This window comes from Atractosteus spatula, chromosome 6 (assembly GCF_055471065.1).
Source record: "Atractosteus spatula isolate fAtrSpa1 chromosome 6, fAtrSpa1.hap1, whole genome shotgun sequence".
Lineage (NCBI taxonomy): Eukaryota > Metazoa > Chordata > Actinopteri > Semionotiformes > Lepisosteidae > Atractosteus > Atractosteus spatula.
Window position 1 is genome coordinate 5,470,778 of NC_142711.1, and position 25,123 is coordinate 5,495,900.

Genomic DNA, 25,123 nt, shown 5'->3' on the forward strand with positions numbered 1-25,123 from the left:
TGTGGAATTAACTGGCTGTTCATATGTCGATGACCTATTTTGTTTACAAGAGTCATAGTGAATACTAAGCAGGTATTACCAGTGTGGGCATTTCAGTGAATGCTACAGGGGTCTGTCTCACGTAGAGCACTGCTGAAGGCATTATGACAGGCTTTTGATTTTTTTTTTTAAAAGTGGCTCACCGTTTTTATTTCTGCAGGTAATGTACTTCTCTTTGCTTTTCATTCCACAGAGCTTGGATAGCACCTTTCGGGATATCCTCAGCAGCCGTTAAATGACTCTGGCTCACCGTCGGTGGCAGCAATGAAAGGGTTATCGAGTAGCCGAAGCCATCACCACATGGTCACCTGTGACCCGTCCTATGATCCCCTGACCCACCATCCGGACCGGAAGCCGTACATGTTGAACCCCATGGACTCGCACCCGGCGGACCACCCCTACTACACCCAGAGGAACTCCTTCCAGTCCGAGTGCGCGGTGCCGTTCAACGACCAGCTTGCGAGCAGCACGTTCCCCAGGAGACACTACAGCTCCCACCACGAGCTGAAGGAGGAGTGCGCCGTGGTGCCGCACGGCGCGGCCAGCAAGGGCAACCGCATCCCCACCACCCTGATCGACCAGTTCGAGCGGCAGCTGCCCATCAACCGCGACGGGTACCACACCCTCCAGTACAAGCGGACGGCGGTGGAGCACCGGAGCGACAGCCCCGGGAGGATCCGCCACCTGGTGCACTCCGTTCAGAAGCTGTTCACCAAGTCCCACTCCCTCGAGGGGCCCTCGAAGGGCAGCCTCAACGGCAGCAAGGCCAGCCCCGACGAGCCCCACGCGCCGAAACACGGCAAGCGCAGCAAGAGCAAAGACAGGTGTAAGCCGGAGATCAAGCCGCGGTCGAACATATCCGGCTGGTGGAGCTCAGACGATAACCTAGACAGCGACGTATGCCTTTACCACGCCCCCTCGGGCGTCATGACCATGGGCCGGTGTCCCGACCGGTCCGCGTCTCAGTACTTCCTGGAAGCCTACAACACAATCAGTGAACACACCCTTAAAACGTCCCGGAGCAATAACGATGTAAAATGTACGACCTGTGCGAGTATCCCCATAAACTTGGACGCACAGCTCATGAAGAAAAGTTCATGGTCGTCAACTCTTACGGTGAGCAGAGCACGTGAAGTCTACCAGAAGGCCTCTGTAAATGTAGATAAAACTGTAATGAAATCTGAGACTTGTCAGCGGGAGCGGGCATGTCAGTATTTGCAGGTATGCACCGTTTTTTTAAAATTTTTAAAGCTTTCATACCTAGAGGCCATCCAGTTTCATATGAACTCAGAGCAAAGTAAGTGCAAAATCCAACAGCCTTACTTTCTTTCCAGGCACGCATCACACACAGTTTAATTTGCATTAGATCCATTACTGGGACTTAAAATGTCCCATTACAAAATGGGCATTAACCAATATGCATGTATGATTTTCGACATGCATCGGGAATGTATGCTATTGAGACAAGGAAACCTATTTCAAAGGCTTTCCTATCTTTTCTCATTCATGATCCCAACACCCAGATCTTCTGTGGAGGAAGAAAGACATACAAATTGTCATGTTAGCTGCTGGGGTGTAAGCTTTGCAGTGAATTTAGTAATGTACTGTAGTTCAATTCAGTTATTTTTATTTGTTAAGTAGTTGCCTAAAATATATCTCTCATGTGCATATACATTGTATCTAATTTGCAGTTCGTACATATTCGGTTTTATATTGAGTACTTATAGTATTTTTTTAATAAAGGAAGCAACTGACATACTGCGGAACAAAAGATAATTGAAGCAGTTGTACAAAGTAATAAAATATTTTTTCATTGAGCAGCTTTGAGATTTTTTAAAAGTGCACAAAGTTATTTTGTATTAGAGTATCAGCACTGGAGCATCTTTATAAAAACTACTTAGTTCTCAGATGCTCTGAAATAGTTTTCTAACCTTACCAGTGACTGGACTACCACATCATGATAGTTATGTTTCGTAAAAAATGATAAATGAAAAAAAAATTTAAAGTAAGGGTATTCAAGTTGAAAACATAATGCCACACTATTTGTTGTGCAAATGTCAAATAATTCTGCTTTTCTTATAGCCCTTACAGGATATACAGTTTATCATATGTACTGTATATCACATAAGAATATAATAAAGTCTACAAAGACAATGCAATTCAACCCAGTTAGTGATTAGCCTGTTTGATAGCTAATTCCTCAAAGAAGTTAGGGTTTCATCTTCAGCAACATGGCTGGATAGCTTGTTCCATACTGCAACAAGCCTTTGTTTAAAGGAGTGCCTTCTGTTCAGATTTAAAAGCAGTTCTACATATTTTCCACTAGTGATCCCTGGTTCATGTTCAGTTCTTTAAACCCGTCAGATTAGTACATTATTTAAGCACCAGAATATATCTGGTTGCTTGTCTCTGGATTGTCTAGGTCAGCATCATATAATTCCAGTGCATTGTATGTTTTTAAAACAACTTCCCTTTATTTCAAATCTGTACTTTGAACTAAATCCCATAAAAAAAGCCTTTTTGTTGTTATCATAACATAGTCAGCAATTCATATGTTCTGTTTCTGTCTCTATTACTGTTGTTGCTTGTTAAAAAAAAAAACTCTTTTAGCTCAATTTCAGTTTGGTCATCCTTTTTAAGGATGGGCGATACTGTCCATTAGCAATTCATCAGTCCCTGGGTGCGACTGTTGGAAGTGTTGCATCGGTAGCTTTTGAATAGTATTTCTTGTCCAATTGGCAGCATACCATCAAACCCTAAAGATTTATTAATCTTGGACATTCCTAGTATATTTTATACTTCTGCCTCCTCTATGTTAATTCTATTTAATACAGAACTGTGTTGCGCTGTCTCAGTCATGTTGTTGATATTGTCCCTACTGAACATCTGTGTGAAATGCTCATTTAATACATCAGACAGTTCCCATTCATTGTCCAGAAGTTATTGCCCTGGTTACATTTTACTTCATCATTTACAGCATGTTCCTGCTTTTGCCACCCTAAAAAGATGTTTTGTTTGTTTGAGCTTCCATCACATTATTCTTTTTCCTCATCTCCCTCATCTCATTCTTATTCCATATCCACGTTCCTTCCCTGTGCTTGCAATTCATTATGCTCTTTAACTTGAACTGTGTCCTGATGTTTCTAATAATGTTATGAAATGCTTTATTTTCCTTGATTTTTTTCCTAATGCATTTGTTGAAACATTTGAGAAACTGTCTTTTGTTGCTATAATCAATCTTCGGAGAGGTGTATTCTGTGCTGATTCAATATCCATCATGTTCCATTCTACTTCTCTCAAGCTCTGTCCCTTTCCTTGAAAGTCTGCGTTTTCGCTTTTGCTTAATTTAGACAATTTCCAAGTATACTTCAAAGTGCATAATAATCACAGTCCCCAAATGGTTCTCTCACTTCTGTTTGCCTCACTTTGTCTTAAATTGTTTAAAACCGACAAGATCAATACAAACTTCTCCTCTTGTAGGTGATCCAGCAAACGGGGTAAGAAAGCATTCGTTAACTATATCTACTGTATCTACCATTCTGCTGCTCACATTCCTAAAAGTCTTTCCCAATCTATGAGGGGAAAGTTGAAGTCTCCCATAAAAACCATGACTTACTTGACATTCTTAATTGCATTATGCAGTGACGAATTATCATTAATGTGTGCATTTGTGAGGCTGTAGCATCCTCCTAACATTGTGCTTTTAGAATGTTTTTTATTACAATGTGTATGTTATAAACATGCTTCAAGTTTGTTCGGTAGTTCAGCCAAACTCCAATTTAGGTTGCACCAGAGGCGTGAGGAGAAACACCTTTGGCTGAGGCCACCTGGTCGGTGAGGATGAGGCTATCAGAACTTCCCTGTCTTTATGAGAGGCAGAAGTGGGCAAAATTAGTGTGTGTCCTCATTGCAGAAAGTTTCATTTCGGTGGTCCAGCCAAACCTTAATTTAAAGGTGAAATAGAGGTGGGATATGAAGTAATATGTGGTAACTCCTCTGGCTGAGCAGGCCCATAACCTGCCAGTGAAGATGAGGCTGACGAAACCCTCGAAAGGAGTGAGAGAGAAAATTGTGAAGTTAGGCTAAGAATGGAGTACGAGTGAAGATGCGGTTACCAGGCGGAATGACTCAAAGGGAAATGAAGCCTTGGTAACATTTCTGAGCCAACAGGTGGAACTGGAGAATTCTAGTTGCGAGAGTCGCAAGAGCATCGTTTTGAGTGATGGTGGGGAAAGAGCTGTCACAGTCTCTTGCAATAAATAACAAGGAGCCCAGAGCTGCATGTTCAGGACGGAGGTGGGAGAGACCGTGAGAATCAGAGGTCGAGCTAGCTTCCGGGGGATAGTGTGAAACATGTGGGACAATGAAGAGCAGGAGACAAGTCATGAAGGACATCGCAGGCGCCATAGATCAGTGGTTAGGGTGCCTGAAGACACAAAAGGGGGGAAGAGAAGATATTGGAAGGGGAAAAGAGTTAGCCATGCAGGGACTGCAGAAAAGTAGTGACCACCGGAAGGTCCTACTGAGCTCACAGAGGAGCCTACTCAGGCAGCTGGTCCTGACCCTTACTACCTGGAGAAACACTGACACTAGCCAGCTCCCGGGCAGCACTGCTGAAACATCAGAGTCAACAGCACATACCAGACAAGTACCTCAACTGCACATAAACACAACACAAACTGGAATGTGACTGGGCCCTAAAAAGCCAACACGCAGTGGCCACATGCGAGACCAGAGTGAAGGAGGAACAACAGTAAGGAGAAACAGACCCTGAAGAAGAGCAGGCTCAGTGTCCACAGCCTGGCCATAGAAGCTGGGCAACACAGAGAGACCGGACTGTCCAGAGAGGACAGGCTGTGCTCCCGCTGCCTGCAGGGTCACGCACTTCCTGCTGTACTGCAAGAAACACGCTGGGATTAGGACACGGCCTTCCCTAGAATAACTCATCTAATCATAGAATTCCCGCATCTGCTACAGTCAGAATTGCTTCCAGTCCTACTGGGGGAAGAGGGAGGAAACTCAATAGAGCTGACAGCCTAGGATGTGATGGGCTGTCAGAGACCGAGGAGCAGAAAACGAGCCAGGGAATAATGATAATGTTTTTGTTGTAACTGTCTTGTCAATGTTTTTTTTGCTTTGACAACACTGTCAACCCATCGCTCATGCTAATAAAACTAATTGAAATTGAATGCCAGTGAAGTAGGGAGAGAAGGACCAGGTCCATAGGGCGGAATGGAGGGCAGCCCTCTGGGTGTGATTGCACTGGAGCCCTGAGGAGGAGTGATGTTGTTGGGTTGAGATAGATAGATAGAATTGCACACAATGCAAAATATACCAAATAAACCAGAATGTACAGTGCAAAAAGAATGTATTGCACAATATAGATATATTGCACAATCCACAAGCATATTACACGGGTGTAAATATATATTACACAATTATAGATAAATTGCCCAATCCACTTCCACATATTGCACACCAGTTGTAAACAAAACACCAATTGTAAACAGAGAATTCATGTTTAGTCCCAAAACAGATCAATGTTGCCCCTGCCCAGACATGCAGTGGATGAGTTATAAAGTCTTATGGCAGTAAGAAAGAATGACCTTCTATAGCGCTCCCTGTCGCACAGTGGTTGGATCAGCCTATTGCTGAACGTGCTCTTCATTCCGACAAGAATGTCATAGAGGGGGTGGGTGACATTGTCCGTGATGGTCAATAGTTTGGACACAATTCTCCTCTCAGCCACTACCTCCAGAGGGTCTAAATCAGACCCAATGACAGAACTTGCTTTTTTGATGGGTTTGTTCAACCTGTTAGCAACCCCTGCTCTAATCCCAGAGTCCCAGCACACCACCACATAGAAAATGTCACTCGCCACCACCGACTGATTGTCAGTTGTGAGGCATCTTACTACACACGTTGAATGACCTGAGCCTCCTCAAGAAGTAATGTCGGCTCTGGCCCTTCATGAAGATGGCCTCAGTGTTGTTAGTCCATTCCAGTCTAGCGTCTGTGTGAGTCGGGGGGGAGGTGTTCAGGGGTGGTAGAAGTTGTAGGGGTGAAGGCTGGAGAACAGTTGCTCTTGGAGAACAGAAGCAAGACTGACACCTGCTAGAGGAGTAGCGAGGAGTTGCAGAGGAGGAGACCTGCAAGACAACCAAACAGTGGGAAGCCAGTGGGCAGAGGACTTGGAGGGAAGCAGATTGGAACTGGAGTTCTGGGAGAAATTCGGCTTCTGAGCCGGGCTGGAGTTCCATGAGCTTGCTGAGTTGGAGGGAGTACCGGGGTCTGGCTTATTTCTGTCGGCTGGGAGAAGAAGGGAGCTACAGAGAACTGCATGGGAAGGTCTGTCTCTGCTGAGAGCAAGCGACTGGATGGCATCATGCGAGAGGAAATGCACGTTTTCGTTGAGACTGCATTCTTTTTGATGTGCACTTACAGCGTTAAAAGATGAGCCTCGTGATTCCCTGTTCTGACTTAGAGAATAACATTCTAATTCAGCAAAGGCTGAAAGTTCAGGATTTGAACTACAGTGACAGAGTGTAGGTTCATAAATATTTTTTTGGATCCATTTAATAAGGCATGCGCTAATATAAGAGCAAAATGTCCAGAGCTGATGTCTCATATAGTCTATAGTTCTTTACACTCTGGTTCATAGTGCTAATATTAGTGATAATTGGCATCTGTTTTCAGTAGTACACTCTGACTCTGGTTTCTATAGTAACAATCAGTGACATCAAAGTAGCAAAGACAAATTTTTGCAGCCGAGAAAACAGATTGGGAATTGCCTCTACTGCCTGTTAATAGGAAATGAAAATTGGAGAAACCTTTGAAGCCAAAGAAAATATTAAAATTTGTATTTTAAAATTTTCTTTACAATTCTGGCAGTATCTAAAACTAATTTAAAGTGGTCCATTCATTACAGCTAGAATGTAAACATTTTTGTCTCTTCTTATTTATAACCTGTACTACCATCTTGTTTTAATTACTGTATTTTGAAAAGAGAGACTGTAGGCAAATCTTCCCTATGTCCTCTCAGATACAGTACAAGACATGGAGTGATTACTCATTATTATAAATTACATTGCTTCAGGGAACAAATTACGTTTTCCCTAGAATTTAGAGTCTTCTAAAAATTCCAAACTTTTTTCTGCTTTTTAATTGTTTCCTGTGGAGATTTAGAATGTTCATCAATGACAACTCAAGTTTGTTTTAAAATAATTTTAATGTCAAGTAAATTTGCAAACATTTACAACTTGCTACATTAGTAAATTAACATGAGCAAAATGTACTGAATACACATTTATAATACATTTTCATGCCACTTCATAGATAAGAACAGTATATACAGTACACACAATTTCAATGGACATTACTGAAAAAAGAATGTCATTGAAACATCTTCAAAGACATCGATCAGGATGCTAATGACACAATGGTGAAATCCAGAAAAGCAGATTTATTTCTCCATAGTTTCAAATCTTCATCAGGCTAAAATTACGTAAACTTTGGAAAGTTTAGTATATCTGATCATAGGCATTTCAGTACACAGTTTTGCTTTGAATCAGAATATGATGATTTTAAGCTTGTGTGTTTTCACCATGTTCATGTAGGTTTTCTCCTGGTGCTCTGGTTTCCTTCCACAGTCCAGTTTAGCCAGGGTGCCAGGGTTACACCCCTACGAGTGTTCGAGAAACACCCAGGATTTTTAATGACCACAGAGAGTCAAGACCTCAGTTTTACGTCTCATCCGAAGGACGGCACCTTTTTACAGTTAAGTGTCCCTGTCACTATACTGGGGCATTAGGGCCCACACAGAGGGACCCACTAACACCTCTTCCAGCAGCAGCCTTAGTTTTTCCCAGGATGTCTCCCATCCAGGTACTGGCCAGGCTCACACCTGCTGAGTGTCAGTGGGCTGCCAGAGGTGAGTTGCAGGGTGATATGGCTGCTGGCAAATAATAAAATAATAATCACAGTAAAGAATCTTAGAAAAGTCTTGACTAAACTGCATGTTAGATGACCTAAATGAAAGTCAAGGGAGTTTACATTAAATATTTGGTTGGACAACAATTACTAAAGAAACATTTTACACTCTTCCCTATAGATTACATTTTGTCACTATAGTGTTTGAAGAAAAACAGAGCACCTTCTTGCATGTTACAGTATTTGATAATGCATGAAGATTGAACTTTATATCTTCGCTTGGATTCCTGTTCTCAATTGTTTTTAATATTACAGGAGGTACACCTTTAAATATTTCAGTCTTTCATATCATCTTCGTTGGAAAATGCTCAGTGGCTGAGCACCATTGTTTTGAGAATCATTCATTAGAATTGCTTCCAAATTGAAATCCATCTGTTCCCTAACGTCTATCTCAAATAAACGTTGGATACTATAGAATAACCTCACAAACAGTGGAATAAAAGAGAGGACAGATGGAAGCTGTCACAGCCAAACTTTAATTTTGTCACCTGGGACCTTGGAAAGCTGTTACAACCCTAATGATCTTCACATATTCTCATTTGTACATATATCATTCTGTCCCTTCCTTTGTATTTACTGTAAATGTTATCAGGCTTCTTTCTCTGAGTGTTGGAGCAAGCAAGCTGAAACCTGTCCTAGAAGCATAGGGCACAGGGTGAGACTGGGAGCACACAAATGCTCTCGTCCTAGATGGGGCACCACATCATCACAGGGCCACAGAGAAAGGCACAGTTTAGAAAAGCTAATCACACCTGGCCAGTGTGTCTTTTGGAGCTCAGTGAGAAAGCTTGCACAGGCAGAGGAAGACCATCACATAGATGGGGCTCCACTCTGGAACTGAAACATCACACAGTAGCTGTGAGACAGCTACTCTAACTGCTTTAATGAAAGCAGTTATTCAATTATTATTTAGTTATTTAATATACTGTACTGTATGTAACCTCTTTCTGAAGCGGACTGTGCAGAATATCAGTGGTTAGATACAGTATTGTGGAAAGGAAAGGGTGAAGGTTTCAGGCTCACACCTGAAGAAGGCTCCACAGCTAAAACGTTGTGTCTCTTTTCTTTTCCATTCAGCATGGAATAAACCTTTACCTGTTCCATTGCAGCCTGCGCATGCTGACGCAGCTACCTGCTTGAACTTCTTCGATACAGTATTACGTCAACAAACTAAAGTACAAAGAACAAAGACAAAGATAGTTGTTGACAACATGGTTAATAGACTGAAGTAGTCTTGGGGTCAGAGCACAGGGTCAGCACCTGGAGCAGCTGGAGTTTAGGGCCTTGCTCAGGGGTCCAATGGAATAGGATTCCTCTGCCAGCCATGGGATTTGAACTGGCAACCTTCCAGCCACAGGTGCAGATCTTTAGCCATAGTGCCACCGCTCCGCCCAGTGAGGTAGTTGCTATTGCAAGAGTGAGACACCGAGAAAGGAAATTTGAGAAAGTGCGGCCATGCTGCTCCACTCCGCTCAGGAGTGACACTGGGACGAGCTGAAAAAGTAGGGTAGACAGCATGGGGACCCCGGCGAGCAGGTTTGCTGTGACATGACCTTGGGGAAGGTCAGAACTGCAAGGGCGGTGGGGTGGCTGGGAAAACAGAAGAGACAAGCCCAGAAAAAGTCACGCAGGATGAAAATGGATTTGGCTGCGGCGAGAGTTACAGGTTTACTGCTATGGCGGGATGGGAACATCCAGAGGTCAATACGACGAGACTGACCACTGGGACACTGGAAAGCAGTTGAGTAGGAGCAATTGCAGATAGGAATTGGGAGTTCTAGAGAGTGTTGTGTTCTGGGAGAAAATCGGCTTCCGAATCAGGCTGGAATTCTGTGTCTTGCCCAGTTGGCAGGCGTGCTGGGATATGGTGTCCTTCCAGCAGGTGAAAAACACAAGGGAGCAAGGGAGAACGGCACAGGAAGGTCTGTCTTTCGCATGAACAAGCAGCTGAGGGGTAACCTGCAATGAAATGTGCAGTAAACTAGAAATCTACAATTTATATGTAGGAGGACGAGATTATGGTTTGACTTCATCTCGACCTTTTAGTTGAAACTTCATAAATGTAGCCTTAGTGAAATTGGGTTTGGATTAAGATCTTGTGAAGGACATTTTGTATCTAAAGACAGTATTGTATCGTAGTTTGTAATGTTGACATTAATGCACTATAGTAACTTTAAATTCCCTGTCATTTTGTTGAAAATGTACTATATGTGGTATGACACAAATTCATTCAGGTTTCAGGGAAGGGAAGGCTTGTACAACAGCAATTAGGTCTAGAAGTTGAGAACATATTTTTGTGTGCACTTAAACATTATTTTGTTGATTTCGAAGTATGATTACGATCATTGTCATGCTGGGATGTCCATTATTTGGTCAAATTTGAGCTTGGTGTTAGGCCAAAAGATCCTGGTAAATTCCCCCAATCCTTACAGTGCTTCTAGGATACAGAGAAACGGAACAGTCCTAAGTCATAACAGGCTGCTTGTCATTCAGTGAAAATGAGTGTCTTCTCAAAATGAGCTTCACCTTTTCCATGCCAGACGTAATACTGATGAGTCTGGTCCAAAAAACTCAATTTTCATTTATTCTGACCATAAGAAGTGGTTTTATTTGTCATTCACATGTAGTCTGGTGAATCTGAGTTGTCTCTTCCTGTGGTGGTTCTCCTCTTAGATAGAACTCCTCTGTGAACCCACCACAATGGCTACATTCATGAGGCAATATGGAAATGCTGGTTCTTCACACTTTGTATCCTGTAGATGCCCTTTGGTGCTAAAGATCTCTAACCGTTACCTTTGGATTTACATTCGCCTCCTAAATCACTTGTCTTGCATACCATGGTGACAAGATACACTTGCATCCTTTACTTTGCGGGGCTGCCATTAATGGCAGTAGACTCACATACTGTATCTTACTAATAATGTACACTAGAGTGCAAAGTGCCAGTTTCAGTTTTTTGTAGATTTTTTAGCGTTGCTAAACTGCCGAAGTAGCAGAGGTCAGTGACCTTCCGAGTGCTCTCTAACGTTAAGTATGATTGTGCATGCTGCTACTGAAGTGGTAAAGCACTGAAATGGAAAACGTTGGAGGCATCTACAGTATGTATTTCCAGCTTCTTTCCTTAAACTTCCAGCAAACAGAATCTTTTTGTAGATATGTTTGTATTGTATTTTATTTAAAGGAATACTTGGAGGTCTAAGTAAATGTGGCCCTCAGGCGTTCTGGAGTTCAATGAATTCCTTGTGAGTAATATAACTTTGTCCTGTGAAATGTTGTTATGGTTGTAGTGTAAAATATTTTGAATTTTTAAGAAAAATACATGATCTAATCCTATAAAAACTTTGCAATATGATGTATTATTGTTCCTATTTCATTGAGGGTATGAATAAATCTGGAGGGCTTAGCATTCTAATCTGTTTCATCTGCTGTAGTTGCTCTAAATTGAAAGGCTTTTTTAATTAAATTAGTCAGCAATCAAGGTCTGTCAGAGGTGCTTAACATTCTGTTCCTAATGTGACTTGTCTTCAAATCATCGCATTCAAAGCAAAAATAGTATGTACCGAAATCCCTATGATCAGATCTACTAAGCTTTACAAAGTTTCTGTAATTTTTGATGAGGTAGCCTGGTGAAGACTTGAAACTATGAAGAAATGAATCTGCTTTACTGGATTTCACCATTGTGTCATTAGCATCCTGATAAATAGCTTTGAAGATGTTTTCTTTGCTTTCCATCAAACTAAATGCATTGCAAACAGTCAAGGAAAACAGAAAACCTTTCAAAGAAAAGGAAACTTTTTCAGAGCACTTTTAACAGAGATGAACTTTCAGCCTCCATTTAGAAAGCAGAGAGCCTCACTCAGAAAAAGCTCTTACTTCAAGGTTCCTGAACTCCTGTGAATTTTAATGAAGGCAGTCTGTGGCCCTTCTAAAATGGGATACTGAATATTTTTTGGTTCTTCTGTTTAACATTAGTATGCTCTATCTACAGCTCCTGTAATCATTACCTTTTTATTTTCAGTTTTAGTTTTATCATGAGTTTTTGCTTGATTAGCTTTAGTGAGAACTTTCTTGGCAGAGATCTTCTCATATTTTTCAAAGGCCCCTAATAGCGAATCTGAGCAAGATGCTTTCATTTTCTATCTTCTGTATTATTTTTGACTCTGTGACAAAGTTAGAATCCACCAGGATTGTAAAAGGTGATTTGTGCATGGTCTGGCAAATATACATACAGTAGTTTATTTCCCGGACATTCTTTTTTACATCTTCCTTCTGCTTGAAGCCTACTCAAGGAAAAAATCCTTCTGCTGATACATTATCAGAATATCAAGACTTAAACATCCAGCATCAAACTTTACTGAACTTAGAGTGCTAAACCACTGTGTTGATTCAGGAAAATTACTTGACACCGGATCTGTAACTCACAAAATGTTGTTTATTTTTATACTAATCATTAAAAGAAACCATATAGGTAGACATTTGTATGTGTTTTAATAAAATAGTTATCACAGTAGTAAAGACAGAAAACTTGAGAAATACTGGAGAATGTTTTTAGTTGATACGAACCTGAAACTATTCTAAGTATTGTGCTTAGTTTGTTCGTTGTGTAACAGGAACATGTTGTGTGCTATGTTACAGAAAGGATGTCTCCTCCATTGAAACTAGACTGTGTCTCGCCCCAGCCTTCAGCCCTAGCAGAGTTTATCACTGTCAGAAGGTGGCCCTTTGTATACTCTGGGCTCTGCTCTGTACTGGATTGTACGGTTACAGGCAGGCTCTTCAATTTCACATTCATTGCACGGTCAGTGTGCGCTGAGCAACCGTGAGACTGAAACTAAACATGACTTAATTAAACTTGGGCAGACAGAAATGACAGCCAAGCTTAGATTAATAAGAGAAGTTTCTTTGCAGCCTCCTTTAAAGTTATCAAAGCACTCAACACTCACCGGACATGGGAGATTAGTGCCAGTACTAGTCTGGGGCAGCGGCTTGAAGGAGGAAGAATCTATGCCCATTGACCTGTTCACTAACCATGCCTAATGTGAACACCTCATGTGGATCGGATACATTGTGCTAATGGGCTGTTCCTTGATGGACCAAGATTTAAATTCCCACTCCGGGAGACTTGTGGTCTTCAAAAGCAACACCTGAGTGTAGCAGAGATTGACAAGGGGATGTGCGTCTAGGCCGGAGAACACAATGTGTTTCTTCACACAGGGGATTGGTGTGAGTTTGAAAAGAGATACCCGCCCGTATTGTCAGAGTTGATATACTTGCGTATTCTCAGAAAAGGTGGGTGAGGATCCTCAGCTAGATCAAATCAGTTAGCTAGAAGCTAGGTGGTCAGACTGGCCTTTTGTTTGCAAATTGTTTAATTTTCCTGTGACAAAGTGTGTTTTGGGAGCGTGGAAGGCAAAGTAAGCTCAGATCTGAGCTGAGGCTGTGATTGTGTCAATGGGATGTACTGTAAATGGATTGTGGTCGTTGCTGCAGGGTGTGGCCACACCTGGCTCATTCCATCAGGGCAAGAGTTCGCTGGAGCCCAGGGTGACTTTTACTTTGAAGTTACAGGTGAACGAGCTGACTAGCCAATGACTGATACACCGCAGTTTTACAGTACTATGTCGTTTAATGCTGGAAAATGAAAATGTTACAATACATCTATGTCATGTGTGCAGTTTATTTTGTTGTAGTTGGAGAGAATAGTTGCTTACATTTTAGATTACCAACACCTCATTCACATGCTTTTGTTTTAGTTTGTAGAACTGTTTCTTTTATACTTGAAGTTAAGGTGAAATTTAAAAGTTACAAGCCCTAAACTTAAGTCTCAGCACTATATATTTATCTTTAATATACTTTCACTCCAGTTTGCAATTGTACATCTGTGACATTATGTACTGTGTGGGCTCCTTGCTTATAATGTCATCTGCTTCCTCTAACAGCTTTTGTGCTCAATCTGGTGATTTTTGCTCTGACGTTAACCGTAGGTTTCCTTAGTTACCAACACTCTTGTCTGATTCATATAAACGTTCAGTGACTTTTCTTTTTTTAACGGTGTTTTCTCTTTTAACATCCACAATGGATTTCACTGATATGTGATGGAAACTCCAGCATTTTTTCTCATCCCGCTGCAGAAGCCAGCATTGGTTCAATTATAAAGCAAAGATTGTCTGGCCTTGTTATATTCTTGGTTGATTAGAAGAAATTAAAATTATATTCTAAATATGCATGGGTCAGATGCATTAGAAAATAAATACACAGCATTTGTTTTCAAACTGAATAACAAGCAAGTGTGTTTATACTGTGTACTGATTATGCTACAGTGGCTATAAAAAGTCTACACACCCTTATTGAAATTTCATTAATTAAAATTAAAAAACCTACAACACCCTGGTTGCATAGGTGTGCACACCTAATACTTTGTGGAAGCACCTTTTGCATTTATTACAGCAGTAAGTCTTTGTGAATAAGTCTCTATCAACTTTACGCACCTGGACTTTGCAATTTTATCCCACTCTTCCTTGCAAGCTCCTTCATATTGCCAAGGGATCTCCTGTGCACAGCCCTCTTTAGGTCTTTCCACAGGTTTTCTATGGGATTGAGGTCTGGGCTCTGACTGGACCATTCCAAGACTTTGATCTTCCTTTTCTGAAGCCATTCCTTGGTTGACTTGGATGTGTGCTTTGGGTCATTATCATGTTGGAAGGTGAAATTCCTCTTCATCTTCAGCTTTCCGACAGAGGCCGGCAGGTTTTGTGCCAAAATATCTTGAGATTTGGAGCTAGTCATTATCCCATCTATCTTGACTAGAGCCCCTGTCCCAGCTGAAGAGAAGCAGCCCCAAAGCATGACGCTGCCACCACCATGCTTCACAGTAGGTATGGTGTTCTTTGGATGATGAGCTGTGTTGTCTTTGCACCAAACATATCTTTTAGAATTAAGGCCAAAAAGTTCACCGTTTGTCTCATCAGACCATAAGACATTTTCCCACATGTTTTAGGGTGATTGAATGTATTTTTTTGCTAAATTTAGATGGGCTTGGATGTTCTTTTTTGTGAGAAATGGCTTCCGTCTTGCCACCCTACTCCATAGCCCAGACGTGTGTAGAATACGGGAGATTGTTGTCACATGCAAGGAGTGAACAGTACCTGCCAGAAATTCCTGTAGCTCCTTTAATGTTGCTGTAGGCCTCTTGGTAGCCTCCCTGATAGGTTTTCTCCTTGTCCTGTCATCAACTTTGGAGGGTTGTCCTGATCTTGGCAATGTCCCTGTGGTGCCACATTTTCTCCACTTATTGACGATAGTCTCCACAGTGCTCCAAGGTACATCCAATGCCTTTGATATTCTTTTATGCCCCTCTCCTGATCGGTACCTTTCACAATAAGATCCCGTAGATGTTTTGTCAGCTCCTTGTGGACCATGGCTATCCCAGTACAATGCAACCATGGAAATTTCAAGGAAATCCTACAGGAACATCTGATTTTTATTTGGGGTTAATCAGAGTCACTTTCATTGATGGCAGGTGTATGCTACTTACCTTTGGACATGATTTTGAATGTGATTGGTTAACTCTGAACACAGCTACACCCCCCATTATAAAAGGGTGTGCACACTTATGCAACCAGGGTGTTGTAGGTTTTTTAATTTCAATTATTTTTCCTAATAATTATCTATTTGTTTTTCTCTTGAATTTTGTTGGTTGCAAGGTCACATTAAAGATGGAAAAATGTCTGACATGATATATCTTGATTTCTGGCTTTACACCACAAAAACCTGCAATTTCAATAAGGGTGTGTAGACTTTTTATATCCACTGTATATGTGTATGTACAAGGACCTGAAGAATTTATCAATTTAAGTGAATCAATTAATTGAACCTGTTAATTATGATAATGATAGGGATCCGTTTCCATTTTTCAGTTTTGATAGATGGCCAGAATACCATTGTCAAGAAATAACTGCATTTCAACCAGTTCCAGTCCAGATATATGTTGGGATTATGAGATCACATGATCATGTGATCAATGAATGCCATTTATTAAGTCATTTTTGCACTGAGTTTTGACTTATTTAGAGACATGGAAGAAGCAGTTGGCTATTCAATGATTGTGTTGCTTATTTCAGTGTTGGGAGTATACTTAATATTTTTGGTCTCTGACCATTATGTGTGGCACTGGATACACTTTGTACTATAATAAACCAAGAGAAAAGAATTCTGAGAAATAAAATGATTAATATTGGGCTATATTAGTACTTTTGGAGACAGTGTGAAGTGACATGATGTAATAAATGTATTATTCATACTGACCAACGTATGGCATTATAGTGTATTGTATGAATGTGGCATTTCACGCTTAAACTAGATTAGTACTGAGAGACAGCATTGGGAAAGATCCCAGTGTTATGACCTGAACTACTAAATATTCCTCCTTCCCTTGAGTACTTTACAGATACCAGCCACACAATGTTTCTGAAAACATCATTAGAACTTGTAACAGTTTTGTTTGTAAAAACATATTGTAAACTAAAGCAGGTAAAAATTTTGGTCGTTGTGAATAGAAAATAGAAATATCTTTGCAAACCAGCAATAATTAAGTCCCGCTTTATTTTTGTTTAAAAAGGCGCTGCTTTTGTAGTAAACCTCTGGTTTATGGTTGAAATTAATTGTTGGTGAAGCTTGAGAGAGTGCTCAGTCTGACAGCGTCTCACGATTTCCCTCATTAAAATAAAACTTTGACCCATTTAAAAGTTTCCTTCGAGAGATTTTACTATGAAGAAGAAAGAACTAGTGCATAATCACCACTCTGATGCCTCTAGCTCTGAACATAAGGCAAGGGAAATACATTCTAAGATGTCTAACACATATGGTGGTTTATCAGTCCTGAAACACTTTGGAAAAGGTGTTTTGCCACCAGACATACTGTAGCAGAGTTGAAAAGGGGTGTAAGGTAGAGCTTTTGCACATTAACTCTTCTTCTCCTGTCCTCCTGAGGGGAGAAGAGAAAGGCTCCATATCGAGACAACCAGCTTTTATGGGATATTAAATATAAGGTACCTTAAAAAAGCACAAAATAGAAGCTGATTAAGAGCTTTTAGATCATGCATTTTTTAGGGACTACATTTTTCAGAGAAATCCATTTACGTTTTATTTTAGTTTCTTGTCAAGAGGTTGTTTTTTTTTGTGGAGTAAGAAAAATAGCATTGTGATGCCAGAGGGGGCAGAATGAGCCTCTGAAGTATGGAACTGTAAATGCTTGACCGGCAATCACTTTTCTTAGCTGTCACACATCAAAGGTGCTTTGCAGTTCATCGTTTGTCTTGCAATTAACATTGTTAGAATGACTGAATGTACATAAAAGCTCATTTTGTTGAGCCAAGGGTGTATGTTAAATATTTTTATTTGGTATAATTTAAAAAATAAAATTATGAAGAACTGTGTGACATTCCAAAGGTTCATTAAACATATTACCATAGTTCTGTTACTCCTGGTATGCGTACCACAGTTTGAGAGCCACTGCTTTATTGGATAGAAATAAAGGAATATAGAAATCTGTGAACTCGCGATTAAACTTCAGAGCTTTCTGCAGTTAGAAAGATAATAGATTTTAAGAATGTCAGTGACAAGAATTAAGAATATAGGAAGTTACATATTGGTTATATACTGTAGCAGTCTAGTTATTTATCACTTCTACAATTGCAGCCGACTACAACACCAATATCATTATAAGCCAGAAAAAACCCTCCAAAGAGTTTGACATTTATTTATGATTTTGTGTAGCTTCCTAAGTTATAAAAAGGTTTTTATTACTTTATTTTTATCACATTGAAAGGCCACAAGAGTATTTGGTCGGATCCAACTGGGGACAGCAAATACTTCTTTCAAAATGGTTATCATATCATAATTTATTTCTAATTTGTACTTGAAGGATTATAAATCGAAAACATTAATCCTACCAAAAAAAACACAAGTGTAAAGCTTTTAATCCAAAGCGACGAGATCTTTCGGTGATATTATGAGTGAGTTGCTGTCTGGTAAGTCGGCCTATTCTTGGTGACCTGAAAATGAATTTCCCCCTTCAGGCACCGCAAGTGTCACTACCTTCAATTAAAAAGCATGTCTCTGATTACTTCATTGACCAGGATGTTGACATATTTATTAGCTGAGCCTGTGCATTTCTGAAGACTCTCATGGCTTTTTTCTAATATGCCTCTCATGGCTGGCCTTGCTGATGAAGCCACGCTTGCAGGTGACTCTGCTGAAACAGATGCCCAGGTTGCTAAGGAGGCGTTTTAGCTCAATCAGGCATAACCACAAGAACATCTAATTACTTTGCTCAGACAGAGAATGCAGTAAATAAAGAAGGAGTGCAAAGCTGCCTGAGCGCAGGAAATCCCAGCGCGCAAAGTGCCAGAAATGTCTGAAGACCTGCTCTCCGCATCCCCGCAGGTCCCCCAGGATGAATGGAGTGGCTTTGCACCCTCAGGTAAGGACGACGAGATCCCCTGCCGCCGGATGCGCAGCGGCAGCTACATAAAAGCCATGGGAGACGATGACAGTGGGGACTCGGACACCAGCCCGAAGCCCTCTCCGAAGATCCAGGCGCGGAGAGCGAGCTATCTCAAGGCCACCCAGCCGTCTCTGACCGAGCTGACCACTCTCAAGTAAGCCATTTCAGGTGTTACTCAGTTTCCAGCCAGTCTGTACGTGGCTTTGGAGACCTCCCGGTTAAAATGCCCACGAGAGGGATGGCACTATAATCATACCTGTGTTTTGGGTTTGCCTTACATTATTGATCATTTAATATCAATTTGGGAGGAGCCCAAAAGCACAGTGAGAAGTACCAAAAGCAAGAGTGTTCGGTGTTGATTTGTGCTCTGGCTGTTTAAAGATCCTTGTTTTGTGGTTGCTCCTGTTTACTACTTTTCTTTCTCAGCTGGGTGTTTCCGGTCAGAAGCGTGCAGAGACAAGGAAGGGTGATATTTTGTAAATCGTTGATAATACTTTCAAGTCTCCGGTATAAGCCAAATGCTGCAAATGTTTCTGAATTTTATCTGTAAAGCTCTCCCCACTGCAGTGCTCTTTTACTGTATCCGCAATTGTGTACAAAAAGGTACGTGTTGAAAGGAATTTTTATAGCAATTTGCACTCAACATTACACTTAAAGAAATTATATCTAAATACATATAATCTTTCATGTGTAAGTTACTGTACGTTTCCATCAAAAGCATAATGAACACAACTTCAGCGGTATAAAAGTATGCTGAGTATAAAAGGGCTTTGTAAGACAGGATTTGAAAGTGTTCGTTGACATGCAAGATCCAATATAGGCTGGGAGATCATTGTTTCGCCCTGTGACAACAGAAAGAGAAGCAGAGCCACCCAGGGTTCACAGCCTCATATTCACAACTGAAGGAAGGCAGGAGGTGCGGAGGTGCGGAGGTGTGTAGGGAGTTCGCAGACAGGAGACAAACCATTCAAACCCTAACAGGGGAGCAGCAGAGTTATTCATTTTATCCTGATCTGTTTGGACTGCACATTGGGCAGCCGTGCTGAAGGGTTTCGATACTTGGGGGGATTTCCAGACGCTGGATATTTTGTGAGGTTTATTTTGGTTTGAAAATGTACAAGAACGCACACTTACAAGAGACAACGTCCTTTGCATTCCTTAGCAGACTGCTCCTCAGACCTCAGTTCTGATGGGAACTGGACCATGTGGAATACGAGCTGGACCCCCTCAAGCTGTCCTGGCTGTTTTTAGAGGCCCAACATTATACCATCCGAGTTCCTAATTCCTAATTTCCTAACAGAAAATACCACTGCTGATTGCTTGGTACTGTGATATAGAATTACGATTTAACCTTAGATTTTTACATTTTTTTCTTTTTTTGGATTAAATGCTAATGATTCTATTAAAGGAAGCCAGGCAACTGCATCTTTACGCGACAAAATTACTTAAGCAAATTGAACATTTAGCAGGTGTGAAATCTGCTGCGTTTTATTCCAATACATATATTTATTTATATGAATTGTTTGTTTAAAATATTTTAAGCTTATTAAGAGGCTAGCTCTTCCCACAGCACAATTCAAACAAAGCATATTGTTTCTGTTTGTTGGGTTTTATGACCATGTCTTTTGAACATTTGCGTCTTATTTATTATATGATTCTTGTAATAAATGCACTGACATAATAGATAGCCCTAGATTAAGCTTGGGCATCTGAAAAAAGCAGATTTTGGTGGGGTGTTCTTCCAGATTGCTGGAGTGACAGGTTTGCACTAAAAACCAGTGAGTCCTGTCCTGACTCTGCCACTATTGTGAAAATTAGGTGGTACCTACTTAGTCAGTTGTACCTTTTATAGGAAGTACAGTCTGAACATCTAAATTGTGCTGTTTGTCATATACTATTCTTGAACTACTGCATTTACGAAAAATGGAAAAGGATGAATTAACCCTTCACCATCAAGTAGGGTTCATTCATTACAAAAAAATACAAAGTCACATCATTATGTCTTTCATACAGTTGTTGGGTTATCCCTGTATACCCCTTTGTATTGCATTCCTGGCATCCTTCCAAATTCCTATTGTAACTTCTGAGGGGGCAGAGGTTTACCGGTGTGAGGTTAGCGGAAACCGAAAAAACAAAAAAAGGAAAACGAAAAGTGCATCACTTGGAACTGCGGCGTCCAGGCAGGACTTTCCCAGTCTAACGGGGACCTGTCTGGAAGAAAAGGAGCATGCAGCCAAAACACAAAGAGAACTCAATCTGTCCCGGTGCAGATATTGTCCTGTGGCAGAGCAGTGGCTCTGTGGCTCAGGATCTGGGCCTGTGGCTGGAAGGTTGCTGGTTCGTATCCTATGGCCAGCAGAGGAATCCTACTCCGTTGGGCCCCTGAGCAAGGCCCTTAACCCCAGCTGCTCCAGGGGCGCCGTATAAATGGCTGACCCTGCGCTCTGACCCCAAGCTGGGGTATGCAAAAAGACAAATTCCTAATGCATGAAATTATATATGGCCAATAAAATGATCTTATCTTATACACGGAGGGACAGGGGAGGAAAAAAATAAAATAATAAAAAGAAGCAAAAAAAATAAAATAAAAAGAAGCAAAATGACGGCCTTACGCTCGTGTCACACCCCCCTCCGGGACTGTCGCTGGAATATTCTCCCCTTGCGGGGCTGACCAGACTGGAGCCCTGCTTGCTCGTCCCTCCGGGGGGTGCTGAGTGTGTCTTAAAGGGCCCCCACAGCTGTGGGTTGTCCTTAATTAGCCAGGACAGAGTTGGTTGCTAAGGCAACGGATCACTCTTAATCCAGGGCTCCGCCTCCACACCAAACACGCCCCTGTGTTATACCACACTATGATATATTCTTTCCATGTGTAATATTTCCTTGCAGGTTTTAAACCAAGACCAGCTCAAAGGTTCACTGTCATACTAGTAGGGAGTAATTGAGAAACCATTCACAGTGATAGTGAAGATGAGAAATGTTTCATTGCAACCAATAGTGGTTTTTAAAAAAGCTGTCTTTGTTTTTTTCTGTATTACACAGTGAATCAAATTTTCAGTGTGTAAAACCTTGATGTGGTCTAGGCCATATGTAAATTTGGAGAGATTTCAATGTTCATGGAGTTATAAAGTTATTCCTTTTAAAATAAGGCAGTAATGAAGTGCAATGCTGATACTTTCTCTTACAAGCAACAAAATAGAATAGTTCCTTGTCTTTGAGTGAAAAGATTTGAAGGCAATGTTCCATAGAACAAATATCAATTAAAATCTCTGCAGAAATGGCCATCATTATCACTAGAAGAGCCAAGAATGCCTTTGGTTAACTAACAGCACAGCATTTGAAGGTGTGATTAATTATTTTTATTGGCCTGGGGATGGTTTAAGGCTTCTGTTCTGACATAAGGAAATGCATTTTGGTTTTACTTGAGTATGAGACTTAACAAATCTTACAGTGTAAATAATTTACATCACATTTCACTATAAATTTGTTATCTTTTTAAGGGGAATGGATGACTTAAGAGGCTACTTAAAAAGCAATTGCACATTATTAAATGATTAGGAACCAAGCATTTTTTAATCTGAAAATCACTGGAAATCATTCAAAATGTATTATTTAGGTTACACACAGTCAATTTACAACTTCCTACAAGATTATATTGAGCCATGTTATGTCCTTTGCAGTATTTCCCTTTTTCAGAATGCTAATCTACAATTGGGTGTCAACTGATGAAGTATGGTTTTACCTTGATTAACCTTGTACAATTTCTACTTCCTCAAGTTCTGTTTTGTGGAGAAATTGATTTAATTGATTTCTAGCCATTAATGCCCTTCAGTTGGAAGTGTAATTATTTTTTTTTTATTTATAACGTTTTTAAAAATGTATAAAGCCTTACAATTACGACTGACAAAAAAAAGAAGAAAAGCGGACTAGGAGAAGAGGAAAATACAAATAAAATTATCAGAATTGAAGAGTTGGATATATTTTTTATTAGGTTCTGGGTTTGCAGTGTGGGATCCTTGGGGAGCCCGTATTTTGTACAGTATATTTTTTTACTAATTTTTATTTTGTAAATATTATTTTGTTTTGTTAGTTGAGGGTGGGAAGAGGAGGGACAGTTGATTTATTGAAATTTTTAAAGTATTGATTTATTGGGAAAAAATGAAGAAAAAATTAAAACAAAACAATTATCGCCGACAAGAATAACCATCCAAATAATTTCTCAGATCACCAGTGTAGGATGGCAGGGAGAAGAATCACCACCAGGGGTTGCTGTGTTACTGTCACTGTTCAGACTGAACCCCACCATGACTGGGACTGTGAACTGTATCATTCAAGATATGGGCCTAAGCAGATCCTTGGGAATGGCAACAGTGGCAGATTCAAAAATGGCAGAGACGTCATTAGTGATAGAACCGATCCTTTTCTGTATCCATAACCAGAAGTCTCCATATCTGAGGTCGGGTGAATTTGGAAACCCGTAGCTGATGGTCAGAGCCGAACTCGTCTCTCATCAGTTCTTCCACAGGAGTGGTTATGTGAGTCAGCCCGCATCACATTGGTGCCGCCAAGAGTGCCACCTTGTGGCAGCATGACGCGTGACTAGTCCTCACACCCTGCACTCGTTAGTGGCTGCCACCTTGTCTGAACATTCACAGTCCCAGCTGTCACCTCGACAGGTGGTCTGTCTGACCTGGGCTAGCCAGGAGCAAGTTCTGTCCCCTTCGTTCCAGCGGGCGAGAAGGTGAAGAAGTAGCATACCGCGGAGGTTTCTTCACCTAAGGAAGTCTTTCGACACTGAGAGACACATTTCATAGTACTACACCAGTGCGTGGATGTTAAGTTTATTTGCTATGACATCTTCATGCGTCTGTATTCCACAAGCCCTTCTTAAATTGGTGGAGTAAAGTCTCTAATCTCTCATCTATAGTGGGGGGAGGAAGGGGTGTGGCGTAGAATGGATGCCGTGCATCACTGTGGTGGGTTCAGCGGTTTAGTACTGGATGAATTGAGTCTCCTCTAATGGGGCCTCTTAAAGTAACGCACTTTGGGATGAAACACTGCTTTACTGCAGATACAGCACTGGATCCACACCTGATTCTTTGACAAGACTGGGGGTCCCTATACTCCATGTTGTGGATCACCTTGTTGGATTATTGTCCCAAAAGGAAGCATTCTTCCAGGGCCACGTGATAACTCAGATGATGATGTTTGTTGAAATGCTTATTGAAATCCTCTGTAGTAACTGCTTTTCTAAAATTAGTGTTTTTTTTTTACCCTAGTGACGCTAATACAGTTGCGTTTTAGACTGCAGTAAATTTAGAGAAGAACTACAAAAATGCTCAATGGAGCAGAAGTTAAAGCTTACACAGAGAGGATAAGATAAAACTACACTTGAATCTTTCTATGTTGACGTGGAGTACAGCACACATTATACCCGGAAGAAGACATGATTGAAGTTTAACTAATAAAGTCGCTGAGGGTGATTAAATATTCAATTATATAGCTAAAGGTAAAAAAATTATATGAAAGTAAAGTTTATTCTGTTTGATCATTTATCCAATATATATTGGACAAATCAGTGCTGGGAGGTATTGAGTTTATTCCATGCTAAAAAAAAAGAAGAAAAAATTATTCAGCATGGAATAAATACTTGTTCCTAATTTACCTGATGTTGTATGTAGCTTTTTTATGTATTGAATATTGTTTAGATATTCAGATATAAAAATGATTATTCCTATAAATACTTTTATATACTGAATAAATACTTTATGCAAAAACATTGTTAGGAAAACAACTTTCCTCTGTTTTTAGTGTTATTTACAGGCTTTAACTTCATTCATTATTGTTCAGCTTTTGGCTTTTTTTATTTGTGAAAAGGCTTTTTTATTTGTGAAAAGTAATTTTTGGTTAATTTGATGTTTAGAGTTTTGCTAAGTGAAGTTCATTTAAAAGAGCACAAATCTGACTGAGGTATGAAATGAAGAAAAGGGAATTTTCCAATCAGTCTGATTTGGAGTGTTACAGACTGTACACAGAGGAGTCTCATTATATCGTCTTAACTGCAGGGGCTGTTCAGGATGATGTCCGGAGATGAATTCATATCTAGGAAAAACATAAGCATGAACTCTTCCAATTCCCTATGTCTTATCTGACTTTTGTTGTATTTACTGACCAAAATAAACATTGACAATGTAATTCACACAATTACATTTTCATTCATATTGTAAATAATTAAATAGATATACCAATAACAATATATTTCATTGAATAATAATGCGTTTGACAGTCTTTAATATTCTTCAGTCCGACAGCAAATTTCAAGAATGTAAACACCTGAGGAAAAGAATACATTTGTGCTTAAAATATGAGAAAGTGGGAAAGATGAGACAATTGAAATGTTTCCCTGTAATGAAATGTTATTAACTCAAGCTATTTAGCAGCATGGTGCATATTAAAAACCTTACTTTGCATAAGAAAAATCAAATTAAAAGATTTTTTTTTCCATATCACCGGTTAGAAACGTGCACTACTGTCTAATAGAAAGCTTGCTGTCCATGCCACAGAGGACTATTAAGCATATCTCACAGTTATTTT

The 25,123-nt window shown here is 40.4% G+C and overlaps 1 protein-coding gene across 1 annotated transcript in view; it reads left to right on the plus strand.

The window, feature by feature from the left end:
• Positions 1–303: 303 nt before the first annotated feature.
• Positions 304–25,123, plus strand: part of dlgap1a (DLG associated protein 1a) — a 96,134-nt gene continuing 71,314 nt past the window's right edge. Inside the window, exons 1-2 of the mRNA XM_088919010.1 lie at positions 304–1,260; positions 18,472–18,686. Of these exons, the coding sequence (XP_088775136.1) occupies positions 304–1,260; positions 18,472–18,686 (1,172 nt within the window). The remainder of the gene's footprint in view (positions 1,261–18,471; positions 18,687–25,123) is intronic.